We start from the raw sequence: 14277 nt of genomic DNA, 5'->3' as shown, positions 1-14277 counted from the left end.
AAAAAGGAAAAAAAAATATATGTTATCACTCTTCAGCTTTTACTCAAAAAATGTGGCATCACTTCGATTAAGAGAAGAATTATTGTGAATGAACACTGAAGAATTAAGGACATGACATTTTAGATCTTAAGAGCATTGTAAGGTAGTCGAGAACAAAACATTTCATTACAGTGAGCAAGCACATTGGCTTTGGACTTTTGACCGACTGAGATGGCATGGCTCGACAAACCTCTCATGGAGTTCCCATTAATGTCTATTTCACAACACGAGCTTGCTAAGCCGCACCTCTCATGGAGTTCCCATTAATGTCTATTTCACAACACGAGCTTGCTAAGCCGCTACTTGCAATGTCTGATCTTAGAACAGGAAATATGCGTCCATGAGATGTGCACTGCCACAGGAATTGTCCTGTGCAGGATGAATGTTTTACATGTTGTACATGAGGCTACATCGATCTTGATTCACACACATCCTTGATCGATCATTGCATGAGCAAGATTAAGGAACGCGCAGATGTTTCCGCCATGCACCAAGGCCCTACAACAAAACCGGAGGAAAACATTTTTATTCTGACATGAGAGTATTCCGATGGACCATCGAGCAAGCATGAATCAGCAACAACTTGAACTTATTATGTAAAATCCAAGAAACAATTGTGCTAGTACATATTAAGGTCAAGATCTAAGACAGTGGACACGACAACAAAAGTAGCTCAAACTCCAAGGATGGATGCACAGATCATCCTTGACAATTGGATTCAGGTTGGTTCGGGTGAAATTCATGGGTACCGAACCGGCAGGCTGCCATTTCTAACACCGTTACCCGTGACATCGTCATGAGCATTCTCTCCGCTTCTTGTGTCCCCATCTTTCATTACCCCAAAGTTAGCTATCAGGCAAAACCAAAAGTGAGCCACTCTACTCCCTAATCTCTTCCCCGTTCCTGTCTGCTATTTTTATCACCCTTATGCATCTGCTACCAAATACCAAACTCCTCCCCAAGTTCTCCCACCTCTTCAAATTCTTTCACAAATAGATACCTCACTGTTTCAAGAGTTAGTTTTTCATCAATGGCTATACGATTGGTTATGCTACCTGCTTATATTTCTCTCACAATCTCAGTCTTGAATTTTTATACCAGACATCTTTCTCGAATCACTTGTTGGTCATCTTTGGCAATGTAATGAACCTCGAGAAAGGGAAGACTGGCTAAAATACAATTGTGAAAAATTTGCATTCAATTTAGTAGTACAAATTGAGGTGAACAATAAGAGGCACAAGTTTGATGAGGTTAGTAACTTTAAACTAGATATCTGCACGTGAAATGCACGTGATGCATCAAATGGACGACTCTGATATTAACTTAGGCTGAGGAACTACACAAGGGCCCACATGGTCTGGTGCATTATGATGGCATTTCCGCTACCCAAAGAGGTAGAGGAAGACTTGCAAGGACTAAATTTGAAATAATATAAAGGGGTTTGATGGCCCTCGATAGGATAATGATGTTGTGATCAACAAAATCAGTGAGGGGAGAAGAGTCCATGCATCCCACCCCAAAAAATTGGGAACCATTTTCTACCGAAAACAGTTACAATTTCGTGAATCTGAAAACTAAATTCGATGGGAATAGTTAATGGAAATGCTCAGTTGTGTGCATGGTCACCCATGATACCTCAAAAGATAATTAGTCAGGTACTGTAATGACTTTAGGAAGTAGGAAAAACACAACACAAAAGACTGGTTCTAGAGAAACTTACTCTGGATTATCTTTCAGATAACCATATTCGCTTGCGGTTTTCAGCGACCTCTCATATGTCTGCTTCATCATATCCTATTACCAAGAACAAACATGGAAAGAGTGAAGAGGAGGGACATGATGAAAAAGACAAACAATGTCCATGCACTGTGTCAAAACCTAATAGTCAGAATATAAAAATATACAAAGCTTCCTGGTCTAGGCTTTAGTAATTGATCAAAAGCTCGAAGGGCCATAAGACAGCAGGTTTAGAAAAGAACAAAGCCTAAAGGATATGCAGTTTGCATCTTTCGATGGATTGATTGAACCAACAGAAGAAAGAAGGATCTCAAGTAACATCTGTCTATCATCTCTGGAGAAAAAATTTATCTGTCATAAACAGGAACCTAAACACATAAATATTAAACCTTTACTTCTTCAGCTTAACCGGTTCGAGATTCCCAGGCCTATAAGAAAAGCTTGATGAAAGATTGAATATCTGGTACTATATGGAGATAAAATGGTCCACTGATAGTGTCACCAACATATGAGTCGGATAAAATCATTTGTTTCTCACAAACTTAAAAGTGCAATCTGTTGGCCCATAGATAACAATGAAAGCTAACTTGTACTACATAGAAGCCAAGCTTATTACATTCCACCAAATTCTGATACATGCTTACAGTGGAAGGGCTAACGACATAATTCCATGAGGAGTGAAGATACCTGTAACTTGGCCTCAAAGTCCTCAGCTGACCATTGCATCAAGTTGCACTCATTGCTAAGTTCAAGTTCCCCAACTGCCACCTGCTATCAATAAAACATAAAAGGAGGGCACAAAACCAAGGACATCAGCAGCTAGGGTAATGCTTAAACTGGACTTAAACAGACAAGCCAATAGATACATGCACCGAAACATATAGACATTCATTTTGTGTACACATAAATATGCAGAAACATGTTACAAGTGTGCATTGATAACCAATGAGTATCATATACGCTTATGCAGTTAGAAATTATTTGAGATATTAAACACAAGTGATAAACTGAGAAACAAGGCCTATCTTGATAAAGCTTTTCTTTCTATATACAATTTGCAATACTTTAAAGTTAGGCATACCCAGTTCGCGAGGCTTCTAGCGAGGGTCAATGTATGCAGTGTTACCTCTATATAAAATTAACTAAGCCTACTAGGTAAACATAAAGGATACCTTTACCAGTAAACAAACCTGCACTAAGTACATGGCACATGGTAAATTTTACAATAGCATGATTTAGAGATGGAGGATATAGGATGTAGAAATAAATTAGTTGCAAGAAGTGCCATAATAATTTAAAGGATAGAGCCCACCACTATGGAGAATTTGTTCACTTTCACCCAAAGTAGAGAGCAAGGATGGACAAAAGGAAATCATGTCATAAAGAAAATTCATATAATCCATTAATAACATATTTAACAAATTTTAGATTGAATGGCATCACATGTTCCTTTCCAGATACTGGCATGGTAAGCAAGTTGGTCAGCCAGTTGTTCACCTAGCAAGGTGATTCAGTGGTCGTTGTCCACTGCAGATGACTTCTGCTCTCGATGACCCTAAGTAATCCAAGTGAAAATTAGTTTTAAGTGATTATCTGACCACTTCAATGAATGTGCCTTTTAAGATGACTTTGTATGAATCAAATCATTTGAATTTGGTCACTTTGGGAAGGTGTTGTCTATTGTATGCTTTCAGACAATAATACCCTAATGGCATAATTGTATAAAAAGCGTATGCTCCACGATACACATATAGACATATACAAGCAATGACAAAAATGGGAAGAAACTTTGATGAGGTTGGGGGGAGATATACAGGAAAACATAAACCCAACAGAGTGGGACACATATGGTAATCATAGGGACAAACCAAATCAATGTAAGGGCTCCCCCCAATCACATGTGAATTATAAGCTCAACAACATAAGATGACAGAATCTCCTTATAGCATTTGAAGGAGATCTAAGAGCACAAACATACATAAGAATAAATATTCTTTGCATAACCAAAACTCAACAAGTGTACCCAAATCAAACATGTAAAAGAGTCCATTACCCCTCCAGCACTAGCAGCCTTTGCCGGAGCAACCAACACTTTAGATTTTCTTAAAATGTCAATTGCTTGAGAAGTACAGGGCATATTTGAACCTGCTCATTGAAAGGGATAATCCATGACATCAGATGACAAGTGAAATCTTCTATATTTTAACACAAGTTACACACCTTCTATAAGTAAACGGCAGCCAGAATTAACTAAAGCAATGGCATCAGGTTGATCTATTTCATTCTGAGAAGCACAAGGGAAGGCAATATCACATTGTTCACTCCAAGGTTTCGCATCTTCGAAGTACTTAGCCCTTGGATTTGATTTCACATAGTCTCTGTCAAGTAACATATACATAAATATACTTGCTACATATTGCAATAAAACAATAATGAGATAAACTGTCGGATTAACCAGATAGCACCTCAGACTTCTTTGTTGAACCTTAATGTCCCGAAGAAGTGAAATTTTCACATAATCAAATCCATCTTCGTCGAGTAAATAGCCCTTGGAATCTGTTAGGCACAATGTTTCATAAAATAGACACATAAGGTATGAAGATGACCACACAGGTGCCTTCATTTTTCAGAGAAAATATATACAAAGTTGGTAAAACAATGTTCATATATATTCCAACTTTTTCTCAGAAACACTATATACGCATCATAAATTTAAGTCACAATCAACTTTTCTAATTCAGGGGAAACCAAATTGTGACAGATGACAAGAAAACAAACTTTTACATCTGCTAATCCATTATATGCTAATTCTGCCTAGTCCTTTCAATAGCCTAATGAGATCCAAAATTTCTGCAAGTCATAAGGTAGACATCTGGGATATGAGGCTTTTGTAGTCTGTTTAAGTCGTTAGAACAGAGGTAAAACATATGCAAGGCCTCTGCCCGCACCAAAAAACTTTAAGTTGCAGCAATACTAACTTTAACCATGAATGTTAAATCCTACAACATTACACTAACGTTTAGCATAACATGCTCCCCCCCACAGCCATACTCGAGCAGTAATATCTTCATCTTCAAGATAAAAGATAATGAGGCATAGAGAAAAACATATTGAACACATAACAGCAGGTAATCATAAAGTCCATAATACTAATTGCAAAAGTAAATATCCTTTGTCTGTGTCTGTTCAGGAGTAAATATGTCATGGGTTCTAACTCGAAAGCAAAATGAGCAACAGAGAAGATTGATTGAGTAGTATAATACTATGCAAGCATTAGTTATTAAGGCTCACAACTGTTTCTCAACACAAGAAATAAACAACAAACATGAACAACAAATATGAAAATGCAATGCTTGAAACAGAAGTGGCAGATCCAGTGGCTATAATGTAAATAATCAACCAATTTAAAAACCTTTTTGAACCCAAAATGTAGGTGAAAAAGCACTCATAAAATTAACAAAAGGGGGTTTATCCATTTAAAAGGGAGCATGTTCAGAGACCCAGAAGCTATACTCTCCAGTATATAAAAAAATAATTTAAAAGGATACCTGAAATAGTAATAGGGATAGCACCACATGAAAGAAGCTTCTCCAAGACATGCATTGCTAGCTTCCCAGCACCACTGACAATGCATCTGTAGATGAAAAGATTTAATTTTCACTCATGATTCAAATTTTGAGTCTAAAATTAACAATAAATAGTAGAATTTGATAAGTTATGGATGGAGGGAAAAGAATGATATGTTAACAGAGAGATGATTCAGAGTAGATTACAAGGTTTTCCAATTTTAGCAGCATTGTCCATGCTGGCCAGCCTCCTAAAGAGAAAAAGAAAATAGTCTTTCTGATTTGACCACAAGCTACACAAGGGACTATGAGGATTGCATGTCTCTCATTGGCTACCCCATATTTCCTTTTTTTTGACAAAAACTAATTTTACTGCTGTATTCTTTTGTTTTCTTTTCCTGAGTGGTATCAGCTATACCAGCCACCATGCTGCCTGTAATGGCCGGTAATGGTATCAAGTGCTTGAACGCAAACAGAGACTGAGGATAAAGTTATGAAAAAGGCCAGATAAGGCTTAATTGATTATGCTGCTGCTCTTAGTTTATAATTCCACATAACTATGACATATACAATTGTTACTCTTAGTTCTGTATGAGGTTTGAGGAGTTCAAGAACCTTAGTCCTTTGAGTTCTTTATTCATCTCCGCAAGAATAAGCCGAGCAAAGAAAACCTGGATTAACAGAAGTCCAACATGAGAATTCAAGTAACACCTAGAAATTTATTGATGGAGCACAAAAATATATGAAGAAGAAGAAGAAATTAGAAGGTACCAGTCCATAGCCAGTAGCTTCAGTACGAAGACTATAACCGGACCAGAATATCTTTGGTCCTGTAAAACTTCCCTGCATAAGCATTAACATGAAATCCAGATGCAATGCAACTAAAAGTGCTCTACCAGAAGAAAAAAAAACGAGACTACTTAAGTCCAAGTATGTGATGGTTGTAATTAAGGTTCATTGTACCACGACGTATCGCTCAGTACAGGCGGTATGTACTGGTCTGATAGGGACTAGTACATGTGGTACATCGGTACGCTCCTATGTACCATGTATCGATATGCGCGGTATGACTCGATACATACCATACCGACAATTGATCGGTACATAGGTACAGACCAGTAAGGCGAACCATGATTGTAATTGTAACAACAATATCTTAGAAAAAGAATAGGTAATTTATACAATAAATATAGTTGGCTTATCTAAGCCATAATTTTTTTATACATAATCTTGTTTATTCCTCCCAATAATGCTAGAATATAAGCCATAATTTGGCTTATCTAATTCCAAGTGACCACTTAGTCACAGTGTTGCCTAGTTGAAACAATTGCCGGAGTCCCCTTACGATTGGTCCAAGTCTTGATGACCTTTTTAAGTCCAAGGTAGGTTCATGAAAGGGGCACCAATGTAGATGAGACTAGGACACCACGACTTATAGTAATCACAAAGAGAGAGAGAGAGAGAGACACACACACACACACACACAGACACAGAGTATACTAGAAAGCAGCACCAAAAGGCAATCTTTGATAATGATATTGTGATACACAAAAATTATTTTTATCTTGAATGGTCTATCTATATGAAAATCCAATAGGTCATGTTCAAATAGACGTATACCAAAACTACACAAGAAAAAGCCCATTTCCCTTAGTTTAAATTAACAGGCTGGCTAACTAAATCTTCAAACAACATTTGATATCTAATGCTGTCAAATTAAGGGTAAAACATTAAGGGCGAGGGACTTAAATTTGTACATTTCTCATCCGTAAATGACAGTCAGGGTCATGCAAAAAAAAAAGTCAGGTTCATGCCTGCCCTTTTCTGATTGATTTCCTTTGTACATTTTTCAGATGGTCTATGTTACACCTTTAAATTAAATAACTTCAGGATAAACTAATGCATGCACCCGATTAATCAGTTTATGCTTTTCCTTCCTAAATTCATTCTTATTAAATAAAACAGTTCTAATTTTCTAGTTCAACAAAATGTGATTAAATTGCTCCATAAAGCAAAATTACCACAATGTGTCTAGAAATTCTTTAAAATCAATTAATGCATATGATATTTGGACTCCCTTGTACAGATACTGGTGAAAACAAACAATCAAATATGAAGCAACTATCACGGGAATTTCCGTAGGTAAGCCAAAATCTAATGAGCACTTACAAATATCCACTTATCTCTTGGAGTCGGTAGAACTTCAGGATATCCACTTATCTCTTGCTAGGTTATTCAAATAAATGAGCACTTACAAGCCTAAAAAGGAGTAGACTAAACCAATTTCACCTCATAAGCATTATGCATGACCATTTATGCAATTCAACAGAGTCATCAGAAGACAGTTATGTTGGTGCAGTAAATACATTTTGAGTTTTACAGAGAGGATTATCTACATAAAAAGTTTTCAAAGCTTTATCACTTATTCCAGAAGGGAATAAATACCTGGAAATGACCAGTAAGACGTTTATATTGCCCAAAGAGGTAACCCATTTCCCTTGGACCAACACCCAGATCTTCTGCAGGAAGATCCTATATGATCATTGTAAAACAAACATGAATTTGCATGTATAGAACCATATGACTGATATGGCACTTGAATTTAGTTTACTGCACATGGAACATGCAGAAAATAAAAACCATGATCACAATTGTATACCTGATCAGGACCCAAATATTTATGTAGCTCATCCATAAAGCTTTGACAAAATCGCATGATCTGCAAGTTTGTCATATACTTGTCAAATTGACCTAAAATGTAGACAAGATAACTTTGCAAAGCAGGCCTCAAAGTAAGAGTTACCTCAGCCTCACTTTTCCCCTTTGGATCAAAGTCACTTCCTCCTCCAGCACCTCCAAGCTTATATGGTGATAAAGCATTCTTTAAGGCCTGAAGAAACAGAAAATGTCAATAGTTGGCAACGCCAGGTAATACACAGCAAGCAATCAACCAAAATTCTCAATTAGTCAAACATGGTTCCAACTGCCAACAAAAAGGTAAATACAAACATCAAAAGTGATATAGCTCTACAAGGACCCCAAGAGAACACCAAGAGGAGGAAACAGTTAAACAGCAAGATCCTAAACTGCTGGCTATATTGATTCTAAGAGCAGCCCCATCCAATAGGACAGAACCAAATAACACAAATACTTTACCTGTTCAAAACCTAGAAATTTTGCAATACTTAAGGTCATCGATGGATGAAAACGAAGACCACCCCTACATGGACCCAGTGCCTGGCTAAACTGCACTCGAAAGCCTCGGTTAACATGGGTCTCTCCCCTGTCATCGACCCAAGGCACCCGAAAGATAATTGCTCGCTCGGGTTCCAATAAGCGTTCCAGGATATGTATATACCTGACAAAAAAATTCAATATTTCTAATAATTTTATCATTCAGAATACCCAATCATCCAAGGTTGTCTTGATACATAATCATGAAATTTTGAAGAAGACACTTACTGAGTGTTTTTCACCAACACAGGTTCCAAAGAATGAACAACCTCTTGTACACACTGTATAAACTCGACTTCGTGAGGATCCCTTCTCAAAACCGACTCAAGAATCGAACTAGCAGATTTCGACATTAATGCTATTTTTCCAGGTCACATTTGCAAACAACAAACTCACATTTAGTATGGCAAAGGATAAAGAACCCAGACAATCAAATTAAAGAGAAAACTCTTAAACCTAACTTTGATGAATTCATCAGAAAATGACATAAGCTCTAGAGTTAATTATAAGAAGGTTATCATTTTAGCTACTGAATAATAAAATATATGTTCTCACTACAACAACAACAACAAAGCCGTAAAGTCTCGAGTATTTGGGGTAGCTACATGGATGTTTTGCTACCATTGAGAATATTTTCCCACTACAAAGAAAAAAAATATCAGAATAAACTGAAATGTCCTTACTATTAGAAGTTTGTGAGTTACAGTAGATGCACTTTTATCATCGTTGGCTAACACAGAGTTCTAGCATCTGACATCCATGAAATCCAGTTTTGCATCATCTACGAAGATTTGCTGATATGAATATTCAACTTAATACTGTTTGTCGAAGTGTGATGCACAAGAGTTGTAAGTAGCTCAAAGTGCAGTTAGTACAATAATCTTTTATGTAGCAAGATGATAATGATGGTAAGAAAGGTTTTATGACATGTTAGAAACTTAGAAAAGTATGGTTTATTTTCCTATCAATATAAGAAATTGGAATAAATCCATAATCTTAAGAATCAAAGATGACCAAAAAAGTGAAAATGTGGAAAAAGACATTCTAACCTTTAACATAAACAGGTCTTTCGATAATAGGTACACCCTTGTCCTTGGATGCCATCTGTAGGCGAAGAGCTTCCTTGTGTAGCAAGCTGTTGTTATGTTCTTCCAATGCACTCATCTGCATATTTCTACTACCCTCATTTCCGTAAGGGTTCCTCCTATGCTTCCTACCATACTCTCTACAAATCGAGCAGAAAACCCTCGGTGTGCCCTCATGCACGTCTACATAAGCCCACTTGTAGGTATCTGCCCATTCCTCCCTCCACTTCTTTACTACCTTCTTCTTTCGCTTTCCTTGCGGTGCTTTCACTAGCTGTGGCTGACCTTCACCGGGAGCCTGAGAGGACAAAAGAAGTTGCTTGTGGTCTTCTTGCTCCTCCGGAGCAACAGGTTCATGTGTGGTCACCCCAACAAGGGTGGTGCTGGAAAAGGAAGGGTCATCGTCCCCAGGCCCAATCTCCAAGTCGATTTCTTCTCCGATCCCTCTCATGACCATATGATGACTCGGGGCCCTGGCCTGTGCCTGGTGAAGGAGGGTAATCTCATCGATCGTAGAATTCATGTTACTCCGCTTCCTAGTACCTGAATTCGCTCTAAGAAATTGACCCCATAACAAGCTATGTGCATCCACCAAGAAGCCCTTTTTTCTATAATGTCTGACTAATAATGCCTCAGACTGAATGCCCTTGCAGCATGACCAACGACACCACTTTCATTCAGCTTTCGTCTAAAAACCTGAACAAAACCCCAGTTCCGTTGCTACCAAGTAGATGATGAACGCCCTAAAAATGATTACCAACTAACCGTCGGGCTGGTTGCCTCAAGACGTAAAGTCTACACAAGGCTCAAGAGAATCCATTATTCTTGAGAGGAACCTTATTGGAAAGAACAGAGAAGCAAAGATCCAGTTGTGTCAGAGACGAACTCTGGCCTTTGGAAGCACCTCCCCTTACTAAAATTATCCGCATAAAACAGAAAAAATATTCAGTCTTTGCACGACCGATAGCTCATCAACCAAATAAGAAACCCTTGTTCAGGAAACGCTTGCGAAGGCGAAGGAAAAAGAAGCGAGCAGCGTCAATCTCCAGCGGAGCTAAAGAAACCCTAAAGGATCGAGAAGACGGTAGGAAGATGAGGATCGGGGAGCAAATCGTTCGAGCATTCACAGAGATGCGCACCTCGGTTTGCGGATGAAGGGGGCGGCGTTGCAGCGCCAACAGCGGAAACAAAAAACCTTCGCTCTCTTCCTCCCTGTCTCTCCCCTCCGATGAGCAAAAGCCTCTCTCTCTCTCTCTCTCCTCTCTCTCTCTCTACCACACGCACAATCCCTCGCCTCCGTGGTCGGTAAGAGATTGGGTGACCTCGAGCTCGTACCTGAACCCTCGGCAGCATAGAAGCTACTGCGTTCCTCGACCGTGTTTTGTTTGGGGACCCACAAAACGATCGGTTGGATTCAACGCCCGAACTGATGCGTTGGGTGAGTGGACGGAAGAATCCGCTTGAGGGCGTCGAATTGGGCCGCCAAAGCCAGCGAGGATTCATTGACTTTGAGATGTTGACCACTAATTATAAATTATCTCTTATAATTACTTTTTTTATTTTTTATCTTTATATTTTTTAAAGTATATTAAAAAATTTATAAAATATTTAATTTTTTTTCTTCTTACATCGTTAAATATACTGATAAAAACACCGCATGATGATAAATTCTACATTATTTTCATTACTAAAATCGATAGTGTGAGAAGAAATAAAACTAAATGTTTCAGTTTTATAAATATAAAGATCTCATTATAATTTTTAAAAGTAAAGGGATCGAGATACTAAATTTATTTAATTATATGATAATCTATAATTAACCCTTATAAATATAATATACGAATCGTCTATATAATTTAAGATGCAGAATTAAACGGATAGCACGAGAAGAAACAAAATTAAATGTTTCAATTTACAAGTGCAAGAAACTCATTGTAATTAAAAATATAGAGATTAAGATGCTAAATATATCTAATTACATAATAATCTATAATTAACCCTTATAAACATAATACGATGGTGTGACACGATAGGCTTCTTAACCGTTTATATAATTTAAGGTAATATATGTATGATAAGAAGAGTCCATTGTAATTAACTAACTTAGATTAATCTAATAGTATTTATTCATCAAATTGTTTAGAAAAACTCCTAATTTTATTTGTATTTCAAGGAATGCATCTGTTTTCATTTGTTTACAAAGAGGCTCTAATTTTCAAAATAACAAAAGTAACCCTTAATAAATAATTTTTATTTTGTTTTTTTTTTCTTTTTTCTCATATTTTTAAATTTATTACGTTGAACCAAATTATTGTATTGAACTAAACCAAAAGTTGAACTCCTCCGAAATAAATAATATCATTATATTATTGTAACAATAAAAATATACAAATTATCTAAAATGTATTAATATAAATGTTATAAAAATAATGGCATAGTTACAACATTTTATTTCATCTTAAATTTATCATAAATATGAAAATAAAAATTTCAACCTTTTAAGAGTTGTATTTATCAAAATGAGGTATTTTAATGGCTAACAATAGTAAAATATGGTTTTAATATACATTTTCAATGTTTTGTAAAAAAGTTTGATATTTTTTGATAAAAACAGACATAATTTATATATATTTTTTAAATAGTATTATATTAATCTTGAAAGTGATCAAGCCATAAGGTATGAGATATAAGGGTTCTACTTTATTGGGTTTAGATCCTCATTATTCAATTTAGATATACCAACAAAAATTCTTAGATATTATATGCTATCCTTACAAAGTCCATTTGTTAATTCATATATTGCTAATTCAGAGACAAGCAAAGTCCTTGTTTTAAATCAGTCTCGGTTCAATTTCAGTTGTAACGGAGTTCATCCAACTCTAATTGTTTGGAACATGTAAAACTACGTTAGAAGTGTTTTCGATGAAAAACTCTTTCGATGCTTAAGTTAGCTTAGGGTTTAGACGATCTAGAATGAATTATTGAAGAATATTTATGTTTACGGGGAAAACATGTAAGAAACTTTTTTATAAGACTTTGAATATTATTATTATCGAGATCATCGATAATTACGAAGAGTAGTTATATATTGCTCTCCGACTTAATTGTGATTGTAATATCATGACACGTTGAATTAAATATATTAGTTGACATGTCTATTACATGAATATAACATCGGGTTATTATTCACATATCAAACACATATTGTCTAGATTGTGATAAAATATTATTATTTTTATATGAGAATAGAAACTAAAAGTAATGTAACTTAAAATCTTAAAAAAATATTTTTGGTATATTTATTTATTTTTTTAAATATATAACTACATTAATGACAAAAATGACAAACTCATCTTAAATAGGTAAAATTAAATAAGTCTAATTTCATATTTTTATAGGACATAAATAAATTAAAATATATAAAACTTTTGAAATAAATATGGATAAATCAAAATAACATGCTTTCTCATTTTGTTACCTTTTTAGCGAGCCTTTTATAATATACTCAGTAAGTGAATGAGCTGAAATTTAAAAAATTCAGTAATTTTTTTAATCCATGATCAATTTATAATATTTACACTTGTTATTTAGTTTGAAACCATTTCTAAAAGTTTGATTAAAAATAACATGGAAGCAATTACATTATTTTTAGGCATTGTAAAAAAGAAAAGAATAATTGAATCCAAAACTTGTGAAAACAAATATAAACTTTTTTGAAACCTTTGAAATGGTCCCAAACCCATAAAATAATATGAATTTTCATTTTCAACATTTTAAATGAGTCTTTTATGGTTAATTCAACGTATAAATGAGTTGAATTTTTCTTGATTCAGCTAAATTTCATAAAATTCTATGAAGCCATTACAACATTTATACTTTTAATTTAGTTTGAATGTAATTCTTCTAAATGTTTGGTTCAAATATAACAATATCTGAAAACAATTTCAGTGTCATCCATAGAAAAGAATAATATAATTGGTTCTAAAGCTCCTCAAAACAAATCCAAACTTTCTAAAATCCATGACATAGTTTTTGTATACATAAAATAACATGGTTTTTCATTTTTACTATTTTAACAATCATTAAGGTATATGTGAATGAGTTGATTTTTTTTTTATATAAATCCAACTAGATTTGATAAAACTTGATGAATCCATGAATCAATTTGTAACATTTGCACTTATTAATCAGTTTGAAAGCTGAAAGTTTGGTTCAAAAATAATATAGTTATATTATTTTTGGACCATATCAAAATTAGTATAATTGAGTTAGGGATGTTAAATTGTCCAAATGCATTAGTTTGTTGAATTTTTTTTCAAATTATCTTTCTTCTAATTCATCTCATGAATGGAGTTTTCATGAATTTATTTTATTTTTATTTTCCTTTGTGAATGAGCTGATTTTTTTTAATTTAGCTAAATTTGATAGCTTTTAATGATATATTTTTTTAAAAATTAAATTTTTGATAAATTTAATCAGTTTAAAAATAATTCTAAAAATTGGATTTAAAAATAATAATATATGAATCCACTCACACTTACACTGTTCTGTTTTTTGGATTATATTGGCAAAAGTGTAATTGAGTCTAAAATTTATCAAAATAAATCAAAACATAC

The 14277-nt window shown here is 34.9% G+C and overlaps 1 protein-coding gene across 3 annotated transcripts; it reads right to left on the bottom strand.

Moving 5' to 3' along the window:
* Positions 1 to 96: 96 nt before the first annotated feature.
* Positions 97 to 10973, bottom strand: LOC135587093 (uncharacterized). Of its 3 annotated transcripts, XM_065078081.1 has the most exons (16): positions 10801 to 10973; positions 9626 to 10726; positions 8805 to 8934; positions 8499 to 8700; positions 8146 to 8232; positions 8002 to 8061; positions 7788 to 7874; positions 6114 to 6185; positions 5958 to 6013; positions 5325 to 5410; positions 4242 to 4332; positions 3997 to 4154; positions 3830 to 3921; positions 2464 to 2547; positions 1760 to 1833; positions 97 to 537 (listed from the first exon to the last, which is right to left on the bottom strand). In XM_065078081.1, exons 2-16 carry the CDS (start codon positions 10182 to 10184, stop codon positions 462 to 464), a joined length of 1914 nt encoding a protein of 637 aa, XP_064934153.1. In that variant the 5' UTR covers positions 10185 to 10726; positions 10801 to 10973; the 3' UTR covers positions 97 to 461. The 3 variants fall into 3 exon arrangements, with proteins under 3 accessions (XP_064934153.1, XP_064934152.1, XP_064934154.1); XM_065078080.1 differs by having other exon boundaries at positions 9626 to 10973; XM_065078082.1 differs by having other exon boundaries at positions 2464 to 2544; positions 9626 to 10972.
* Between the last annotated feature and the right edge of the window lie 3304 nt (positions 10974 to 14277).

This window comes from Musa acuminata, chromosome BXJ1-8 (genome assembly GCF_036884655.1).
Source record: "Musa acuminata AAA Group cultivar baxijiao chromosome BXJ1-8, Cavendish_Baxijiao_AAA, whole genome shotgun sequence".
Lineage (NCBI taxonomy): Eukaryota > Viridiplantae > Streptophyta > Magnoliopsida > Zingiberales > Musaceae > Musa > Musa acuminata.
Note: the sequence above shows the minus strand (reverse complement) of the source record. Positions and strands in the feature narration are given on the sequence as shown.

Bases quoted from the DNA above. Each gene is read 5' to 3' on its own strand.
- LOC135587093 (XM_065078080.1), bottom strand. From the start codon at position 10,184: ATGAATTCTACGATCGATGAGATTACCCTCCTTCACCAGGCACAGGCC. The intron at 4,333-5,324 runs GTATCCTTTTAA...TGTGCCTAACAG, and splicing joins TATCCCTATTACTATTTCAG to ATTCCAAGGGCTATTTACTC. The intron at 538-1,759 runs GTAAGTTTCTCT...GTTTTGTTGTAG, and splicing joins TATCTGAAAGATAATCCAGA to GGCCTTGGTGCATGGCGGAA.